Genomic DNA, 22,292 nt, shown 5'->3' on the forward strand with positions numbered 1-22,292 from the left:
AAAAGGCCATACGGGTTTTGGTGAGAGCGAGTAAATCGTGGCAGCAATGGATTTTTGGGTGAACTATTCTTTTAAACGAATCGTGTTATGATGTTAGTGATGGCAGCAGTTTTGAGCGGTAGTTCATTAGGGTTGCTTCTGATGACCTCACATGGCATCAAAAGAGTCACAAGGAAATAACCGATCTTGACTCCGGTCTTCACTACAAACACACCCCAGCTGAGAGAGGAAGTCACAAAAATCACTCTTCAGCCACATACACACCAGGCTCATTATAGTCGTAAGCTTAAACCACAGAAAAGGAAATAAATGTTCGCTGAACTAAAATTGTCAATTTTAATAATAATAAAAAAAAAACCATTAGCTAAAAAGCATTAATTCTGAACAAAAAGGTTATTTATTACACAGAAAAAAAGATTTGCTTTTTTTATGGTAAGCTGTTTAAAACATTTTAAAAAACAAAAAAAAAAAAAAAAAAAAAAAGTCAACTGGATTAGTTTATTTAAAATGTTGCTAAAGTAAATTGATTGTGACCACTTACATTAAAATAAAACAAAATTATATATATATATATATATATATATATATATATATATATATATATATATATATATATATATATATATATATATATATATATATATATATATAAATAAAATAAATAAATATAAGTAGTATTGATGGTTCCATGAAGAACTTGTTGCATCTTTTATAGTTAAAATCTACAGATTTTAAAAACATTGTCGAAGGCTCTTGTAAGATCTGTTAAGGTTATTTGAGGAAGTTCTCTGAAGACCTTTCTTTTTAAGAGTGTACACACAGTGTTGGGTTATTTATGGGTGTGATGACGCAATCTACTACTGAATTCTCAAACCACCCGCATCATGTTTCTTGTTTACAGCTACGTGACTCCAGAGCATTTAAGCGGTTATTCACCACGTCAACCATCGAGTGTGTGTAGGGAAGTAGGTCTGATTGCCGTGTTTCATATACATGTGGAATGATCACTGCAGAAACGCGTCGCCATTCCCTAAACCTTCCGGTGTGTATGTGGCCTTTATAAAACAAGAAGTGAACCGTTCACCAAGCCTGAGAGTCACTTCCTCTCATCTACACTGGCTTCATGTCCCTTAACTGAGGTTTGGGTTTCAGTTCAAGTAATCTTGACCAGCAAAACCATTATTTACTGAGCCCACATCTTCAGTTAAGGCACAGAGAGAGGTGAAGGTTACATGTTACGAGGTAAAGTTACTGTTTGTTTCCACACGTGTAAGCTCATACGCAGCAGCAGAAGGAAAGCGATGCTCATTGGGTTAGAAAAGAGGTTTAAGGGGTCAGAGAGGATCGAGACGCTTTTAATGGCTCATGTCAACAAACCTGCTTAGAAAAAGAGAATATCATAATGCATTTACTTCAGCACATATGCAAACAGATGGAGGAGGACGGGGTTTGTGGGTAATAACTGCCACCGATGCTAGACATCTTGAGCAGGGGGGGGAAGACGAATAGAAATACAGGAGTTGGAGGTGAAAAAAAACAACAGGAAAGGGACTACAGGAAATAAAACGAAATGTCCTGTTGCTCTTCTTCCTCTCAGAATCAGCCCGGGTTTCCACTTTTTGAGAGCCAGCGCTGGCGTGAAGGTTACTGACACAACCGACCCACAAACACAGGGCAGTAACTTTCCAAGTAATTTCATTTATTCATTTCACCACGAGCTGGGTGCGAATGAACTTTCAGAAGAGAACAACAAGTGAGCATGGTTCACATCTGGCACTTGTAAATTATTTCATTTCAGAAAAACATTGAGCACGTTCATTATACATTTTTTTTGTCTCGGTCTACAGCTGAATGTTTGAATTTAATTTATATTATTTGCAACATTTATTGTTTTTTGATTCAGTTGAAGTAAAAACTATAATATATATATATATATATATATATCATCTTCAGTAAGACACAAAAATGTCTTAAAATCTTGACTTAAAAGTTTTGTCTTCACTCGCTTTTTCAAATCTTGGACCTCATCGGTTTTAATTGGTAAAAGGTTCCACATTTTTCAGACAGGCAAAAAAGGAAGTAACGAGGTAGTTTGTGGCCTCCTAAATTCCAACCATCAGAGGTTAAAGATCATCTGCGAACACAAACAGTCGGTGTGTGACTTGGGAAGTACATGCGTGCTCTCATCCTTCAGAAACCTGAAGGTTAAACTAACACACTGAAACCTCAGGAAAAGCCTCTGCTTATATTCTTGATGAATACGTCATCCCAACACGCACCGCGATGAGCACAGTGCAAAAAATTCAAGGGGTCTTTTTAGACCCGTTTATCATGTTAGGTACAGCTAGCACAGTATCAATAAACAACAAACACAAGTGGACGACATCAATAAAGATGAGCCTCTGCAGAGACACATGGACTTCCTGGACACGAGTGGCAAGCTTCCAGTGACAGGAAATCTCATTACGTTAGAGATTGCACGCACACACACACACACACACACACACACACGTACAGCAGCTTGATCTGGTACTCCGGTTTACAGCGGTGGTAACTTAATTAGTGCTGATAAGTTCTGGAAATAATGATGTTTGGACTGTCTGAGCGATGGTTTGAGTAGGTTACAGGGTCATGAGAGATGACTTCTATGTTAAAGCTGCCTCTTTAAAGCTGGTATGTCATTAGTTATGTTCAGTGTGTTTGTCTTCATGATTCGGACTAGAGCTGCAAAATTATATATAAAAAAAATTCAAAATCAGCTTTTTTTTATTAACATAAATGTTATCAAGTGGTCAGCACTGTGTTCAATTATATATATAAAATAAATATTAAATATATATATATATAAAATAAATATTAAAATATATATATATATATATATATATATATATATATATATTTAATATTTATTTTTTTGTTAAAAATTTCTGCTTTCAAGATGTCAAACAAGCACATAAAACCTAGAGCTTTTTTATAATGCATCTTAAATCACTTTTTTATTAAAATTTTAATAAATTTTTATTAGACGAGCTAATAAGAAAGGATCTCAATAATACTGAAATAACAATTACAAGAAAGGACCTGAGTAAACCGTAAAGGAGAGAGCATCATCATTGTGATTAAACGCGGCAATCTTTTCGAACAGAAGGTCAGACGAAGAAGATATAACTCAGAGGATGCCGTCAGGTGGAAAGTGACAAATATCATGACTCTTATTTTCTCCGGAGCTTAACCTGGGCGGAGGCGAGCAAGGCCTTGTCAGTGTGGAAAATAGACAGCACTGCGCTGGACTTCCTTTTGCCTGAAGAATGGAATGTCTTCCGCTGGACGCCGTCGAGACAGGAAGCTCACGCCTGTCCCTCTCGAGCGGGCCGAGGCCTTACGTGTTGAGGTTCAGACAAATGATAAGGTACCTGAATAATGTCTTCAGAAAGAATAAAGTCTGTGCGCTGGCTTCCTATTTTTTTGCCCTGCAGGCAAGTGAAGTCTGACATTAAATGATTATATTTGCAAATGTGATGCTCATTAAATGGCATTGGATGTTAGTGTTATCAAAACCTGAAACGCTCATGAACAAAGACTTCTGTTGCATGTTGGTTTGTGGGCAGGTTATGTAGTAACACAGCCAGGGCTGATTCTGAGAGAGCTTCACGAATCCCTGGCAGCGTTTGGGTGGAAATCAGATGACAGAGCCTTGGAGGGATAAGAGCTCTACATCTCAGAAGAGGTTAAAGAGAATATATCAAGTTAAGGGACCCGTAAGGCTTTTTAAGGAAGTCTTATATGCTCATTGAGGGAGTTTATTTGATCAAATATACAGAAAAAGAATGATTATTTTCCTATTTTAGAAATTGTAATTCAAAGCTTAATTTTTAGCATCATTACGCCAGTCTTCAGTGTCACACAATACTGAATTATTATCAATGTTGGAAACGTTTTAATATTTTTTTGGAACCTGTGATGCTTTTTTTCTGGATCCTTAAGGTCATAAAGAACAGCGTTTACTGAAAGTATAGTCTCTTTGCTATCGCTTTTTAACACATCCCCGCTGAATTTCTTTCACAAAATTAAAAGGAAAATATGACTGAGCCCAAAGTTTTGAATGGAAGCATATACAAGCAGAACATATACATCGTTACAAAAGATTTAGATTTGAGATAAATACACATCTTTTAACTTTTTAATTCATCAAATGATCCTGAAAAGAAAAGCACCACAAGCTGACAGTCACTTTCTGAGCAATCAACGTTACGGCCAATGCTTTCGACTGAGCTCAACTTACATCAAACGTGAAGCTTTTTGGTTTTTTTTTTTTTTATGCGTGACAGCATGAGCAAGACCAGCAGAAGGAGGAAGAGAACAGCGGGAGGAGACAGACGCGCTTTAAATAGATCGCTTGGTGTCGACTGCAGGAAAGAAGAGTAGTGCTGTGAGTGGAGGAAACCGTGGAGGTGAAGAACAGGAGATGTCGTCCCAGCTCTGGAGATGTGACAGATGAAGGAAGTCTGAGTGAGATTATACACCTACCGTCTTCAATCTCTTGACGGCATCTTCGCAGATGTGCATGCCACGAGACTCCTCGACCTCCACGTGCCCCAGGTACTACAGACAAACAGAGAAACGGTAGTTTAGCTTTCAAACCTCGACTCGGGGCTTCCTGTCCCAGCAGGAAGAGGTCACGCGTTCCTATCTGTTTCTGCTGGAACTAGCGGAGCGGTGGCCGCTGACAGTCAATGTGCGGAAACAGCGGCGCCCTCCTCTACCAGCAGCAGAGCGCTCTGGTACAAGACATCGCTGCGTCTCACCCCAAAAGACTCTTGGGACTAAGGTCAGACCGAGAGGCGGGCAGCTATTGTGCTGACAGGAAGTGCTTCCCCTTCCCCTAGTAAAGCACACAGAGCTCAGGAGCTACTATTGTTAGTTTGTGACATCAGCAGAGTTGCGTATATGAGAGCAGCTAGAGAACCACGGGCCAATAGTGCACCTGCTTCTTAACCCTGTGAAGGAGTTTGGGGGTTTCTTTTAAAGATGGACCTGGAGTTACTTCTATTGCATTACTTGTGACCCTCGAACCCAAAACGGGTTATAGATGTCAAAACGGAGATCTGAATAAGCTAAATAAATAGGCAGTGCATTGATGTATGGTTGGTTAGGATAGGGCAATATTCAGCCGAAATACAAAAAAAAATGAAATCTTAGGGTGGGAAATGTTTTTTTAAATCTAAATATTGGGAAAAATCACCTTTAAAGATGTCTAAATGAAGTCAAAAATTAAGTTTGGTAACACTTTATAGTAGTGAAATATTTCCCTCAATAACTTCCTAATTTGAAGCTTAATAATTAGTATGGTTATTAAGTTTATGTATTTAGGTAGGTTTAGGGATGTAGAATAAGGCATTAATACGTGCTTAATTACTATTAATAAATGGCTAATAGTCTAGTAAAATGCATGCTAGTTGACAAACCCTAAAAAAGTTACCTTGTTACCATAAGTTTGGATACATTTATGGTAGGAAATGTACAAAATATCTTCATGGAATAGCCTAACGATTTTTGGCATTTACAATTTTCAATACTTTTTACAAATTTTAACTTTACAAATGTGACTATTTAGATTCAGATGATCGTGTGATGCTCTGGAGTTTGAAATTCATTTAGAGAGCCTGCAAATGAAGTTTCAGGCCTAGTCTTCATCTGGCATGGCTTCTAACCTGGCTCGGGACCAGTTACTGAGCACGAATGAGAAAAGCGTCTGTCTACAACCAGCCATTTTCCACAGCCTGTAATAGAACGGAGCGGTGATTTAGCTGGGAAATGGGCACAGAGTTATTCATAGAGCTGCTCTTCTTCAGCAGTCACCGTGTGTCCTCAACACCACCAACTCTCTGTGCATCACATACCTTTAAACGTAGTGTTAAAACACAGCCAGGTGTCAAAAACCCGTTCTAGTGCACTTCAGAGTTCAGACTAATTTAGTTGATGATAACTGGCTGTAAGTATGAAGCTCACCGAAAACAAAGTGTCTGTTTGAGAGCAAGCCTGAGAGAGAGCTCAATGAGAGATTCACACGCTCCAGATCTCACTTCTTGCACTTGAACATCTCAATTTCGCGACGACGCCGGCACGATCAGGACATTAGTTCTGTCAACTGTTTACGCAGACTTCATCGTTTATTTTCCTTTTACGCCCTGAAGAAGATATCATAGGTTCATCACGTTTGTCAGAATCATCCATCCTCGATCACTTTAATCAGCTTCGATGAAACATTTTCCGAAGCGAAAGTATCCTTGTCACCTGACCTGAATACAGCGCGCTGATTTGCTAAAATGGACTTATTGGCTTCTGTGCAAAAACGACAATGGTGCTTGTTGGCTTCTGCAGTAAAATGTGAACTCGTGAGACCTTGAACGTGGACAATTCTGGCTTTTTTGACAAAAACGGTGTTTAGCATTCGCGCAATACGTTTCAGAATAATGCTCATCGATCGGCTAATTTTATCGCATATAATGGCTATATTATGACTCCGATCAGACATATTTCATAGGGACATATGGACACAGTCTTTTAATGGAAGAACCGTATATTCGACTAACGGATTAAATATCTAATGACCATTAATAAATCATTGTAATCAAGGTCAAAAAGCATACTATTTACAGTTTCCTTGTTACATCTGAAATTGGTTGTTTGTCATGTGTTTCAATGCATTATAATTTCCGATGGAATAGATAATATTATAATGTTTTACATCTCTGGTTCACAAGATCATACGTAGCATAAATACGGCATTAAAATGACTTTTCTAATGCACGTAAAAGAGCTTTGAGTACAGTGATAGCTAATGATCGAAGATCAAAACAACCATTTTCACTGATGTCATACTCCTAACAGAACAAACCATGCAAAACACTGACTCACTGCACACACACTTCACACACTGAACTGTGCGGAGTGTATTTATGATCAGCAGGAGGAGAAATAAGAGCTCTGAATCTAGGACACGACACAAAACACACACATAAAGACACCAGCCCGCCACAGGCCACCAATTTACTGTGACCTTACGCTATGATACGATAAAGCAGACTAAAAGCACAGAGGAGCGCTGATGGTCAGAATGAAGAGGAGTCTTTGGTTTCAGGCGGCTCTCTCTGTGGGATTGTGGGTAAATCAGACACACATCAAAAGCAGGTTAAGGACAGTGTGGGCTGCGCAGAGCTACTAAAGATCACAGCCAATCACACGGCTGCAAACCGTCCCAACAAAACAGACAAACTTGCTGATCAACCATTCTGACCCAGTTTAATATCCATTTAAAAAATTACATACGTGAGTTTTTTTTAATTAAGTCTTTCATGCATTCTGAATTGTTCAAGTTGGATTCTCATGCTACGCGAGGACAGATTAAAAAAACCAGTCGAAACATATGACCGAGTATTTGCGTGTCAGAAATGTTACTTCAGCTTATACAACGCCTTTTTGCTGTAAGGGAAAAATAGCCTTGTTAAGTTTTCCAAAAGAACCAGTGTTACGCGAATAGCGAAAGCTTTTTGTTTTTCCGGGGCAGTAACGGAGTTTCACGAGTGTGTTTGTTGACAAGTGTTTGACAAACAAGGCCCAGTTCAACACTGTATTTGCACGTCGCATGAAACTGAAAGATGGAGCTCAGCTATAAAAGATCTGCAGATGTATTGAAACGGCATCAAACGTCTGTGTTTTCTTAGCGATCGACTCAAATGCTATCGTCGCTGTTTAGCCCCGCCCACAGGAGAGAATCGTAAAGCTGTAAAACTTTTTGGGAGATGTGAAGGATGCAGATCTACTCTATAGGTACTTAAGATTAAGAGCCCGCAGAATCTGTGGCAAATGTAGCCATTTTGACCTAGAGAACCGTGTGTGAGGAAAGACTTTACATGAAGTCAAAGGTCATAAGGATAAGGTTTTCATTTTAATGCTGTATTTTTATTATACCGGTTGAGCCGTTCTTCTAACGGTGTCTGATTTTCATACCAAAAACCGTATCAGGAATTTTCCAAAATGGGTCAGACACCCTGTAAGGTTGTGGCATGGCGTGATCTGTGCCAGAGTCGAGGCCCAGCAGCGGTCCACGAGTCCCTCAAAGCTCTAGTAATCTCTAGCATTAACCACGTGATAGTGATTGACAGCTGCAGGTGCCTCAGCACAGGTGTGTGTGTGTGTGTGTGTGTGTGTGTGTGTGTGTGTGTGTGTGTGTGTGTGTGTTACCTTGACAGCGAAGCTGCATTTGCCCCCACGAACGGCCTCCTCGTCTGTCTGCCACTGGTGCGGCCGGCTGGACTCTGGCACGTAAACGTCTTTCTTTCGCCGGAAACTCTGCCGTAGCTTATTCATCGCTCAACCTCCTCCTGCAGACAGATGAAAGAGACACATCAGATTATCTGCTCCATTGATGACTAGAAATACAGATTACTTCATAGACATAGTATAAAACCAAGTAGGGCTGGGGATTTTATATATATATATATATATATATATATATATATATATATATATATATATATATATATATATATATATATATATATATATAGCAATCATGTTGTCACAAACCCGCATAATAAAAAAAATGACAAGGTTGGCGGTAGCCATAGCATTTTTATCTATACAATGGACATCAATGGCTACCATCAGCTGACCACACGACATTCTTTAAAATATCTTCGTGAGTGTTCGACAGCTTAAAAGAATTCACACAGGTTTGGAACAGCATGAGATTAAGCTAATGACAAAATTTTCATCTTCAGGTGAACAATCGCTTTAAGAAACTTAATTGGTATTTTCCTGAAATCTATAAAATCATGAATAAAAAGGAAGCGAGTACTGTAATTAACAAACAGTAAACGCGTTTGTACGCAAGCTTCTAATACAAAGGATCTAACGGCATCCTCAACGCTGTCAAAATAAAAGTCCCACGGCCAACAATAAAAAAAAAAAACAACAACCTATGCTTTGTATACAAGTGGCACCTGTTTTTCCTCAGACTACTACTAGAAGTGTTCACTGTAGAGCAGTGTGGAAGTTTTACATTTCTCTGTCTGCTTATCACACACACATACACAGTAATTCCCTCGCTAACACAAAAGTGAACGAGATCCAAGCAGCGTTCACCCCTGAATGCACCAACACACACACACACACACACACACACACACACACACACACACACACACACACACACACACACAGACACACACACACAGACACACAGACACACAGACACACGTGGAGTCACGCAGCGCTGAGTCACATCAGAGCCACTGCAGTCAGTCAGTCACCTGCAGAGCCAGACAGCAGACACACAGACACAGACACAGACACAGACACACACACACAGGCTGAAGATTCATTGCCTTTTACACTCCACAGAAGCTCAAATTTCAAGAGCATAACGTGACGCTCATTTGAATGAGCCATGAGAGATGCATAACCACACACACACACACACACACACACACACACACACACACACACACACACACACACACACACAGAGAGAGAGAGAGAAACAGCTTGTCTTGAAAGAAGGAAAAAGGAAGTGACAGAAATAAAAACCACACAGGCACACAGAAACACACCAACTGTAACCAAACATAATTACCCACATGCCACATAAGATTAATAGGACTTTTATACTTATTTTATTGAGCAAGGTTGCATAAATTAACATTAAATATTCTATATAAATGCTGGGAACTCTCAATCTTTAAAAAACAAATAAATAAACAGCCAGCACAACTGTTTTCAACATTGATAATAATCAGAAATGTTTCTTAAGCAGAAAAATATTTCATCAGAATGATTTGTGAGGGATCACGTGACACTGAAGACTGGAGCGATGATGCATTTTAAAATATACCACAGTAGGAAACTGTAATATTTCACCTGAATTTGTAACTAAATAAACGCAGGAGAAAAGTCTTTCAAAAACCGACTGCAGGCTTTTGAATGGTACTGTAAATAAACCTGTAAATAAATCTCAGCGAGAAGCGGTTCCCCCTTCATCACACGCATATTCTTTCGCGGTCTAAAAATGCAGAGCAGCAGAAGAAAATGCAGAGGGAAAAATGTTAATAAGCAGAAAAGCTTGTGGGACATCAAACGGCCGGACCGGTGCCAACGAGTTCATCTGCTGTCAGAGGACAGAAACAGTGAGATACAGAAGAAAGCACAGAGGAAGAGAGAGAGAGAGAGAGAGAATCCTTCCTAAAGCTCAGCAGCTTTCCTCCGCTCGTCTGTATTTAGGTCAGAGAGACTGCGGGCCGCGGGCGAAGCTCTGTCGCTGATGCTGCGGAGGAGACCGTGAAAACACAGACTCCTGCCACCGCTCGTCACTGAAATCTCTCCGCTCCGGTTCAGTCTGACACTGATCGTATCTCTGGACCGGCTGAAATCGGCGGGAAGAGTAACTGGCAAAGGATAACGATACGGAGAAATGATATTGTTGAAATCACTTTTTTTTTAAGATAAATTTTAGCTTTGGCAGGCAAATCTTTTTTACAGTTACGTTATTATTTCAGATACAATTAATCACAACAACGCACATACAATTACACGTGCTTATATATAAATTGTTAATTGGTTGTTTTACGCAGTCATTATTTCATAAACGGTGATGTAATAAAACTTTACTCATAACAACAAAAAGACGACACTTTTTGAACCTTTTCTGATAAGAAGCGCGCAAACTCCATTTCTGTCCAGTCCGCTAGTTTTATAGTGTTTTTACCACAGCTGTCGTATTGTAACATTGGGTATGTGATAGTGTTTCTAATTTGAGGCAGTAACGTAATTGTGACGTTGCTGCATTTGATTGGCCTGGACGTGTGTCACTCAAAATAAACAGGCCAATCAGAAGAGAGCTCGTGAATAGTAATTAGACAGGCCAAAATCCACCTGTTTTTGACAGAGCTTTCGAGAAAGAAGCTGTAAAAACACACTGAGACGATTTTTCTTACTTATACCACAAATATATTTATTTATTTTATTTTTTTAAAGGACATCAACACCTAAAATAAAACTCAAAAAAGGTGTGCAATATAGGACCGATAAGGCTCTACGCTACGAGTTTAATTTTCACAAAATTCACCAAAATATTTTTTTCCACTTTTCACTTTTTCTGGATTCAACTCCAATTAGATAATTACATTTTCATAACTCAAAAGCAGATCTAATCAACCGAACTAAAAATGTATGCTTTTTTCAGCAATAGTTAGCTAGGATGTACATTTTTCTGGATTCATGATTTACCACAAATTTATTATCATAACAACGCAAGGCAAAAAAATCATTACTACGATTCTTTTTTTTTTTTTTTTTTTTTTTTTATATGTAATATTAATTTAAAAATGTTATTACTATTAGTTCAAAACGTGCATTTTACTAAAGAGCATGAACACATTTCTGTAGTCATTTAAAACCGTTGCTTTTATTTTGGCAGGCTGTAGTGGAGAGCCTTCTGTTTTTCACGCTCTTCATTTTAACGTATTATCGCTACATGACTACCGCGGGATTCGTTCACAATTTCCTCATATCCTTTGACATTTCTTGGTCTCTCTCTTCAGGACCTGTAGTCATCGCACTAGATAAAGGCCGAAGCTGCGTCAAACTTCCTGTTTGCTTTGCCACTGCAACCGGCCGTCAGTGAACGGTCTTTTTTTTTTAATACTGGTTTCCTGTCTCTCCGTAGAGTGTTTGGGAGAGCGAGTGTGGTGTCAAGGGGGTGAAATAAAAGCCAGCGAAAGAGAAAGTGAGCGTGAGAGCCGGTGGGAAACACAGCACACCGAGTCATGTGAGGAGGCTTAGCTTCGCCACACAGCCATTAACAACATTCACATTTTTCAGCCCTAATTGCCTTTAAATTGATGGTTTTATTTGTTTAGGAGATTTTTCATTCGCACGCCATTACGAAAACGCTCTTACAATTCGTGAGGCAATTCAGTTCTGAAGTAACTGGACGTTACCGCCCTGGAAATACAGCGGGCTAAAAGAAAATAATAACGGTAAATGATAAAATTCATTAATTAATTGATAAACGAACAGCGCAATTTAAATCCAGGCATTTCGGAAAGGCAGAAAAAGGTATTTTAAATTGGGAAAAGTTCTGAAACTCGCAGTATCGTCATTGCCGCCAGAAACATTTTCCGTTCGCTTTGATTTCAAGACCTTTTATAAAGTTTTATGAATTCATTTGATCGCCACCTATTTGGTGATGAAGTCTGTATAGAAAATTAAAACCGGATCCTTTTATAATGAAGCAGAAATCACAGATTTTGTGAAAAAACACAATGAATGTCTTATGGATTTAAATGGATTAGGCGTCATTTTGGATTAATACATTGAACTTAATCAATCAATCCAACGTCAAGCAAAAACTAGTAATAAAGTTTATGGGTCGTGTTTCCGGTCTCGAACATAGGCTTACTTCTGCAGAATAAAGTGGATAAAAGAGAAAAAAAATCAATGAGGAAATGAATGAAAGGCTGAGAATTCGATAACGATAAATATCACAATATAATTTTCCTCCATAAAGTGATATGAAGACTTTGATAAATGTTCGATATAATGTTTATGAAACCGAGCGACTCATTTCTAAAAGACAAAAAAGTTATCTTATTATTATGATTATATGATTCAATTGTTAACATTATCAGACAAACCACATCTGTTCGATTAAGTGTCAAAAGACATACATGAAGGCGTCCCCGGACTAAATAAACGAGCAAGTGAATAAAATCAATGAATGAGTGAGGAAACATTGTGAGTGAACGAAAGATCTGAGTGAAGAAAAGAAGCAAATGTGAGTGAATGAAGAGCTGAAGGACAAGACTCTCTCATCCTGTTGTTTGTGTGTGTGTGTGTGTGTGTGTGTGTGTGTGTGTGTGTGTGTGTGTGTGTGTGTGTGTGTGTGTGTGTGTGTGTGTGTGTGTGTGTGTGTGTGTGTGTGTGTTAACGAGTCCATTAGCGCAGCAGAAGAGCGCTGAGCTGAGCTCTGGCCAGACACTTCAGTCACGCGGCTCACAGAGCACACACGAGCACTGGCCTCCGAGAGAACCTATTTAAATCATCTCTCCAGGAACGGAAAACACTTATTAATTCCTGCTAAAGGAACCTGGAGAGGAAGACAAAAGCCCTTTTTTAGACAGACAGAGGGACGCTTTTAGAAAAAGCCCTCGTTCCTCGCAACAGCACGTGGCCCTGCTCCGTGTCAGACGGCTCATGAATGAAAACTCTCTAAGATACACATTTAAGCTGGAAAAAGCAGTTTTTGGGCATCACTGACAGCTTATATAACGATGGGGGAAAAAAATGAATAACACTGTGGCTCTGTGCTGAAACTTCACTTGCTTTGTTTGAAGATCTTGACGCAGCAACACTGACTCAACCAAAGGCATGCTTTAGGGGCGGGGCTACATGCTTTCCCGGCCAATGAGACTTATTATTTTATATTATTGTACCCTTTCGGTGCATGTCCCTCAAAGGTTGCACTTATTAATATGGTATTTAATGACCCTAACATGGACTAACAATGAAAAATATATTTTTATTAATATTAACATTAACAAAGACTAATAATAATGGATTAATAGTTAATAATAATAACTGTGACAATGCATTGCTCATTGTTAGATAATACATAAACCTTATTGTAAACTAATAACAACAACAATTATAATAATAATATTGCCATTTATAAAATGGCTTTCCAACAGTCAATGTTTTTGGCATCCTTTTTTTTTTATTTACTGGATAATAAATTTGTATTCAGAATCATAAATACAGAAGGAAAAAAAACAGAATTTCTGAATCAATAAATAAATATTTCATATGGCCCTATTATTGTAAAATAATAATAATAAAATAAGTTTTAGGTTAAAATTGATAAGACAAGCCTTTTGATTATTAATTATATTTATTATTATTTATATATATATATATATTTAAATGACACCAACATCATCCAGACAAACTGGAATGAAAAAAAGAGAAAAAAAATGGAATAATATTGGGGGAAAAAATTAAAATCGCTTCTAAATTTTCTAAATATGTTACCTCTTCAAACATTAAATAAATTGTTGTTAAATCATATAACTTCCATGATTACAATTATTTTTCTGATTACATTAAAAACAGAAAAAGCAAAATAGGAAGGTGGAAATGGATTTGGGGGAAAAAACCCAAACACATCACAGATTTTATAGGGCCCTAAACAAGGACAATATAAAATTAAGTGATAACAAAAGTACTAAAACTTTTCATTGTTCTTACACCCATTTTTGTTTAGTTTTTCTTTTTTTAAAGCGAAGTAATGAGGTCATTAAAACCCTTATTGTTAATAAACGCTATGAGTCAACGACCTTACACAACAGAACACAGTTAAACAGGAAGTGAAAAAAGGGGCTGGGAAGGAAGGGAACCCTCTTCTGGATCTAGAATGTTGTGTAACGGCTGGTTCCTTTCATTCCCAGTCGTGACAAGCAGCCGGTTTTAGAAACAGCCGATTACAGCCAAGCGAAGCGAATCTATTGAAACGCGCAGAGCGTCGCGCAGAAGAACAGCCAGGACAGAGGAACCTTCACTACAAGCATCACAGCCATTTACTAAATACGCAAAACAACAAAATGTCCTCAATAAAACTGATGCTACCGGCGATATTTTAACATTTTGCATCCATAGTGACAGCGACTAAACTAAACATCAACCGGCATTGTCCACACATCACAGTAGACGTGATGGTTTGTAATAAACAAGTGCAGCAGAGGCCTGGGTTTATCCATCAGATGTGACTGAACTGACAGCTCTTTTGTTTCTGAGTGTGTGTAGGGCATCTGGGTTACACGCAGACCACAAAACTGATGGGATCAGCTCCGCTGTCAGACAGAGATCATATCCAAAGCCTTCAGATGACACGGCGCTCATATCACCATCTCTGGGAGCAACCAAAGCCACACACACACACACACACACACACAGAGCACACAACACACACACACAGAGTCTCAAAAAACAGGTGCGATTCTAAAAAAATAAAGCGTAATACAAATTGAGATGCGGTTGTCCTCATTGTTTATACCTGCGTGCTTCCAGAAAGCGGATAAAGTGGCTCCCTGCTCATTAAACAGAGAACCTCAACTTTCTGTTCTGACAGACGAGGTTAAAAGATAGGAAACTTTATATTTTTAGGTTATTATGTCAAAGATTGCAATTTCATGTTCAGTCCCTCATTTTAATACGGTGTGATATAAGAAGCACGATAAATACAACTTATTTGATCATGAATGGGTTATATAAAATGAAATGATGCATACAGGAGAGCAATGTTTTGAGTCTGTCTATACCACACAATAAATCTCATTTACATTGTGTTTCAGAATTGAAAACAGAATTGAGACTTTTGTAAACGATGGCACTGGCTGCCCACATTCGCTCTGCGTATCCTTGACGACCGCATAAATAATAACATCATGCATAACATCGTTGTTATACACGTAGATATGTAGCATGTAAATAAAATTCTTCTTTTTTTTTTTAAGGTAAGCTATATTTAAACGTTGCAACTTACTCAAAGTTAGTTAAACGTATCTAAAATAAATAGCTCTGCCTGAAAAACGAAGTCCATTCAATGAATGGCTTGTTTCAGCGTGCGTCCGCCGTCTGGATAATATGGGATCTGGCTGAACCTGCATGTATGGTCATGTGACATGCATTTTCAGTTTCTGAAATGCAGTGAAAACGCCAGTGCAGACGAGGATGGCTTTCATTTTAAAACGTAAAATTACAGTGTAAACCGGGCCTGAACGTACTAATGGACCAGTGTTTGGAACGCATAACCATGAGTAAGAAAGCGAGAAAACGAGAGTTTGGCCTTTAAATGATCACATGTTAACCCTGCTTTCAGCAGTAACACCTAGCATCATGATGCATCTCGGTCAGACATACACTGGCTCAACTACAGCTGAATATCGCTAATAAAGTCATGATGCAGATCGCAATATACCCCTGAAAACCAAGGCAAACAACACACAATCGATCAAAAAAACCAGAATGGATAAATAAAAAGAGCAAGAGGAATGAACAAAAAGGGGGGGAGAGCAAGAGAGAGAGAATCAGTGGGGGCTCTGAGCGAGGTTAATTCCTCTAATGACTCTGACAAATGCAAAGAAACTGACTGACACTTCACGTTAACAAATTGTGCGTCTGTGTGCGGTCACCGCTGCATGAGACTGAATCACACAGGGACAGGTGCAGGGGCAGATCTCTCAGTTGCCGTCAGTCTCGCGCTGGAATAACGCTCGGTAAGCTGCTGAAACTGATCACTGAGCTTTGGCTGGGAACCAAAACCCACCGAGGTGCTTACTGGACATCAATGTGTGAAAGAAAGTGCCGTATTACATAGGTGTTATGTTTTGAATGCTTAACACTCACTGTACGGCAATGTCTAAATAAAAAAAAAAAAAAATACAAAAAAAAATAAAAAATAAAAAAATTATATATATATATATATATATATATATAAAAATAATATATAATAAAAATATATATATATATATTTTTTTTTTTTTTTTTTCTCAAAACATAACATCTATGTAATACAGCACTTTCTTTCACACATTGATGTCCAGTAAGTACCTCGGTGGGTTTTGGTAAGCACCTCGGCCAGCGGGGGGGCTGACTCCACACTCCAGGACAGGTATCAACACACAGACTGGAGTAGGTTTGCGTCCCAGGCTACCTGTGGCTCTCATACGGATATAGATCACTACACTTCCTCTGTTCTGGGTTACATCAACACCACCATAGACAGTGTTACTACCCAGAAACAGATCACCACAAACCCAAATCAGAAGCCATGGATGAACAAGGAGGAGCGCCTTCTATTGAAAGCACGCAACACTGCCTTCAGATCAGGTGGCGCACAGGCCTACAGCACTTCCAGGGCAAATCTGAAGAGGGGCATCAAAAAGGCCAAGTACTGCTACAAGCTGAAGCAAGAGAAGCACTTTTCCAACTCTGATCTTCGACGCATGTGGCAGGACATCCAGGCCATCAGTGATTACAATCCCAACCACTCCACCCCCACAGCACCCAATGTCTTCTTCCTGAACGAACTTAATGACTTTTATGCTCGCTTTGAGAGGGACAATAATGAAACGGTCACCAAGATCACCCCCTCAAGCGACCCACCCATCACACTCACCTCCTCAGAGGTGTACGCCGCACTGAGCCGGATCAACGCGCGCAAGGCTGCCGGACCAGACGGTATCCCTGGACGTGTACTACGGGCATGTGCAGAGCAGCTCGCTGGGGTATTCACGGACATTTTCAACATGTCCCTTGCCCAAGCAGCTGTGCCAACATGCCTCAAATCCACCTCCATTGTGCCAGTGCCGAAAATCTCAAGCCCAGTGTGCCTAAACGACTACCGCCCGGTAGCACTCACACCCATCGTTATGAAGTGCTTTGAGCGACTAGTCTTGTCACATCTGAAGGACTCTCTGCCTTCCACACTAGACCCCCACCAGTTTGCCTATCAAGGCAATAGGAGCACTGAGGATGCAGACTCTGTACTCACACACTTGGACAATAAAAACACTTACGCACGGATGCTGTTTGTTGACTTCAGCTCAGCATTCAACACTGTCATACCCTCTAAGTTAATTACCAAACTCAGAGATCTTGACATCAACATCTCACTGTGTAACTGGGTTATGGACTTTCTGACCAACAGACCCCAGCATGTTAGGTCAGGCCACAACCGCTCCACTACTGTCACTCTCAACACTGCCGTACCACAAGGCTGTGTGCTGAGCCCCTTCCTCTACTCCCTCTTCACCCACGACTGCAGGCCTGTGTTTGGATCTAACTCCATCATCAAGTTTGCAGACGATACCACGGTGATCGGTCTCATCAGCAACAACGATGAGACTGCCTACAGGGAGGAGGTCCAGCATCTGGCCACGTGGTACAAAGACAATAATCTGCTCCTTCACACCACCAAAACCAAGGAGCTCATTGTGGACTTCAGGAAGGTGAGAAGAGGCACACATGATCCCATCCACATTAATGGGATTGCTGTGGAGCCAGTCTCATGCATCAAGTTCCTGGGAACCCACATCTCTGAAGATCTGTCCTGGACCACCAACACCTCCAGCCTGGTCAAGAAGGCTCACCAGCGTCTTTTCTTCCTGAGGAAACTTAAGAAGAATCAGCTGTCCTCAGCCATCCTGGTGAACTTCTATCGCTGCACAATAGAGAGCATCCTAACGAACTGTGTCAGTCTGGTATGGGAGCTGCTCTGTTGCTGAGCGTAAGGCACTGGAGCAGGTGGTGAAAACTGCCCAGCGCATCACAGGAGCTCCACTTCCATCCATTGAGGACATCCAGAAGAAACACGGTTTGCGTTGAGCACGCAGTATTCTTAAGGACTCCTCTCATCCTGCCCACAAACTGTTTTCCGTCCTGCCATCCGGCAGGCGATTCGGATTCCCCCGGACTAGAAGAAGTAGACTGAGGAACAGCTTTTTTACCAGAGCTGTCTCACTACTGAATTCTGCCCCCCACTGAGCCACCCGCGCTTGGATTTGATCGTCACATTACACCGATTCCAATTCTTAGTTCTGCGTGATTATATGATGACTTGATGGTTTGTTTTTAACGGCAGGCATTAGAGCTGATCTGCGGCGCGTTACTGGAAAAGATCGCAGTGTGCATGTGTTCATTTCAGCCGTCGTGACCGCTCATGCTCACACGGGACAGGCTGTCAGTGAAGTAGCATACTGAAGAGTTAGTATCTTTCTGCGGTTCAATAGATGGCAATGCAGTGGTGGCTCCAATCTGCTGAATGGACATTTTATGCATTTTTAGCTAGTTGGTGAGATGCAAAAAATGTACAATGTCCCCATCTTTTACTCTCATAATAAGCTCATCATACTCATTTGCTACATTAGTAGGGCACTGTGATTTCCGAGAAGCAGAAAATGCAAACAGAAGAATGAAAAGTATTATTATATACATAAATAAAAAACAGGTCTGTACAAAGAAAAATATTATTCATTATAATTTTTTTAAGTTGTGTTTCCAGCAAAAACGTTCCCGTTTGATTGGCAGTAGCTTGTTGGCCTACGGTTACCTTATTTATTTTTTTATTCAAGTTATACATACAGTGTTTTAAAGCTATTTGTAATAAGTGACGTGAAGCATGTAAAGTCTACTGATGTCAGGCTCATTTTAAATAGTAAAGTTTATCATATACACATAGAAAAAACTGAAAGATTTGAACTGATTTTGGCATCAAGTACTGTAAGGATGAAAAGTGCAGCTTAAAGAACATCTCAGTACTTTGCAGATACAGTGCAGATGCTTGACCACAGTGTATCCTCCATCAATGACCACTGTAAAACTATACAGTACCACAGATAAGCCATTTATGAGAGCAGGCACCAGCGTTCGCATATCTAAATGAAAGCGAGCACGTGTTTATGGCTCTGTCAGGGTTCAGTGCTATCTGTGAAGGGCAGGTCCGCATTCCTTCGCTTGACAAAGCCTTCGGACAGGCACCAGTACACCCCAGGACACCAAATAATACAAAGTTGACTCTGATACCTAAAGTAATCAAGGATTTGCCGTTCCTGTTCTACAAGTCGATTTGAATGCAAAATGCTTTTTTACAGCACGAAACATGAGCTGGGTACAGTTTTATTAAAGCAATGCAACAAGTTCAAAGCGGGACATTCCTGCTTAAGAAAGCAAAACCCTGCATGAGTTAATAAGTGACGTATTAGAACGACCTGCCTATTGTGTTTATATGAGAGAAAGAGTACAGTGAATATCATCCCTGTTACGCCATATCCAATACTGCCTTTTCGCGCGGTGTGTAATGTAGGTGTATGTGAACGTTAACAATCGGCAAAGCTGTAAAGTGCATGATAAATAAAGTTAATGTCTCTCAAAATAAGAAATCGACTAAATGAGTCATTAGTAATTCGAATTACGCTTCTGTGACGGGTACGCATCGTTGCGTAACACATTTGTATAATTCCCATCTATTGGCTGGCCACGAACAACTTGAATCCGCCCACAAATATGTTAGTTTACTGTCGACTGCGGTAGACCAATCAAAAACAGAGAGGGCCATCTGACCAATCGGAGTGGAGCGGGCTCACGGAAAGGAGGGGTTTAGAGAGACTGGGCCTTAGAACTGCTCTGAACGAATCGTTTGAAAATCACTGGAAAATGAGGCGATATTAAACATACTTTAAGAAAAAACAAAAGCGTTTTTTTTTTCTCATCTTGCATGCATTTAAACCTTTTGTAGGAGACTACCAAAACAATATTAGAAAGCTTAAAAAAACTATATATAACAGGGTCACTTATAAACGCGTACAAGCATATCCAGTCTCTGCCAGTTCCTCAATTCCGACAGGAAAGACATTCATGAAGAGAGTCAGAGAGAAGGAAACGAGGAGAGGAAGCGTTCGGGATAGAAAGCAGACGGCCTGCAGCAATCCCAGGATGACAATGGAGATGGAGTAGACTAGAGCATTCATTCATGTACACTTCCCTGGGAGAGAGACAGAAGTCTATCACACACACTAGAAGAAGGGATTTAGCGGAGTGTGTTCTTGTGCTGGTATCTTGGCTGGTTTATGCCTGACGTGGACAGATGAGTCACAAACATTTTCAGATTCATATTCTGTGCAGCGGTCAGTTGCCCACAGTGTTTTTTTGTCATTTATTTTAATCTACCCATATCTACCCCCTTTATTCATGGCAATTTTTACCTTTATAAATGCATTTTTACATGCGCCATATTTTCTTTAAATATTCTTAAATTTAATGATGAATTCTGTTTGAATTTGATCTGCTCTGCATGATCCTATTTATCTCTTTGATAAATAGTATCGTGCATTTTATTTTTGCCTATTCGTTGTTCTTCTAATATTTTTTACATGCAGGCCTCAGATTTTAATAACTTTGTTCTTTCATATTCATAGAAATTATTCCATATCACCATCTGAATAGGTGACTTTTGATATGCTCATACAATATTAAAAAAAAAATTACATTCTGTTGTCAAAATACCTTTTTATAAATATATTTTGCCGTTCTCTCTGTGTTTTCCACATCCCAAAAACCATAGGGTCCTACATACTGCTATATTGCAATTAAATGATTTTGAAAATGATTTTTCTTAAACCAAAAAAAAAAACTAACATGAAATAAGGATAATAATAAAATCTAAATGAATGACTTAATCATTCAACTGAGCGTTTTATGAAAATACGTTGTTATGTCATATTCCCATGTTCTATGTATTCTCAAAAATATAAATCAATCACTCTGGTTATCAGGAACACACATATCCTTCAGGAACACACACACAGACAACACACAACACACACACATATACACACACACACACACACACACACACACACACACACATTTTAAATGAAAGAAGAATACTGTTAAAAAAGAACTGCTTTTAAGTGGCACCAATAAAAAAATTTTAGTTTTCATGTTGCCAATCACTTTTCGTATTAAAAATGGAATATATAAATACTCAACACCTCTATTTGACCTGTGCTTTTTCACATATTGACAGTGCCACTCGCGTACAGTGCGTCTGCTGTTAACAGTACTAGTCAGAGGCGGCCATCTGACCCTTCAGCCAAAGGTTATGTTGATTATTTTAAGGGAGCTCAAGCAGGTCTTGCCAGAGTAAACTGTGTTTGGTAAATGCCCTACTGAAACCAGAGCCTCTCTGAAGGCTGTACTCATGTTTTATTCAGGCTCTGCCAGTCCAGCAACAAATACATCTGAAACCTGTGACTAAAATCACACGACCCATCCATCCCGGCTGAAAGCAGCAAACCATTACTACACCTGCAATCCTTTACATGACAAAAGACTGGAAAACCTGTCTTACCGACATTACAAAAACTGTTAGGAACATGTTTGGGTTACATTTAGCAAAATGCATTTAAGGTAATCAACAAGATATTATGTATCAGTAGGATATTAAAAAATCATCACCTTGGGGGTAAATGTATAAATGTATAATTTTCATAATACAATTAAATGTAAAAACAGTTGCTTTTTTTATTTTTCTTAATTTAATTTTTTCCCCAATTTACCTTTTTAGGATTTTATTTCATTTCAAATGGTTAATTTTATCAATAAAAATTTAAATTGTATTAAATTTATTACATTTTAGGAATGACCTCTTTTTCCCTTTTATTTTTTCTGGATTCTAT

At 39.3% G+C, this 22,292-nt stretch overlaps 1 protein-coding gene across 6 annotated transcripts in view; it reads right to left on the minus strand.

The window, feature by feature from the left end:
- Nucleotides 1-22,292, minus strand: part of numb (NUMB endocytic adaptor protein) — a 40,802-nt gene that overhangs the window by 10,020 nt on the left and 8,490 nt on the right. For all 6 annotated transcript variants that reach the window (XM_043262378.1, XM_043262377.1, XM_043262379.1 and 3 more), the window contains exons 2-3: nt 8,245-8,384; nt 4,528-4,602 (exon numbers count right to left, since the gene is read on the minus strand). In XM_043262378.1, coding sequence (XP_043118313.1) covers nt 4,528-4,602; nt 8,245-8,370 — 201 coding nt within the window. In that variant the 5' untranslated portion in view covers nt 8,371-8,384. The remainder of the gene's footprint in view (nt 1-4,527; nt 4,603-8,244; nt 8,385-22,292) is intronic.

This window comes from Puntigrus tetrazona, chromosome 17, assembly GCF_018831695.1.
Source record: "Puntigrus tetrazona isolate hp1 chromosome 17, ASM1883169v1, whole genome shotgun sequence".
Lineage (NCBI taxonomy): Eukaryota > Metazoa > Chordata > Actinopteri > Cypriniformes > Cyprinidae > Puntigrus > Puntigrus tetrazona.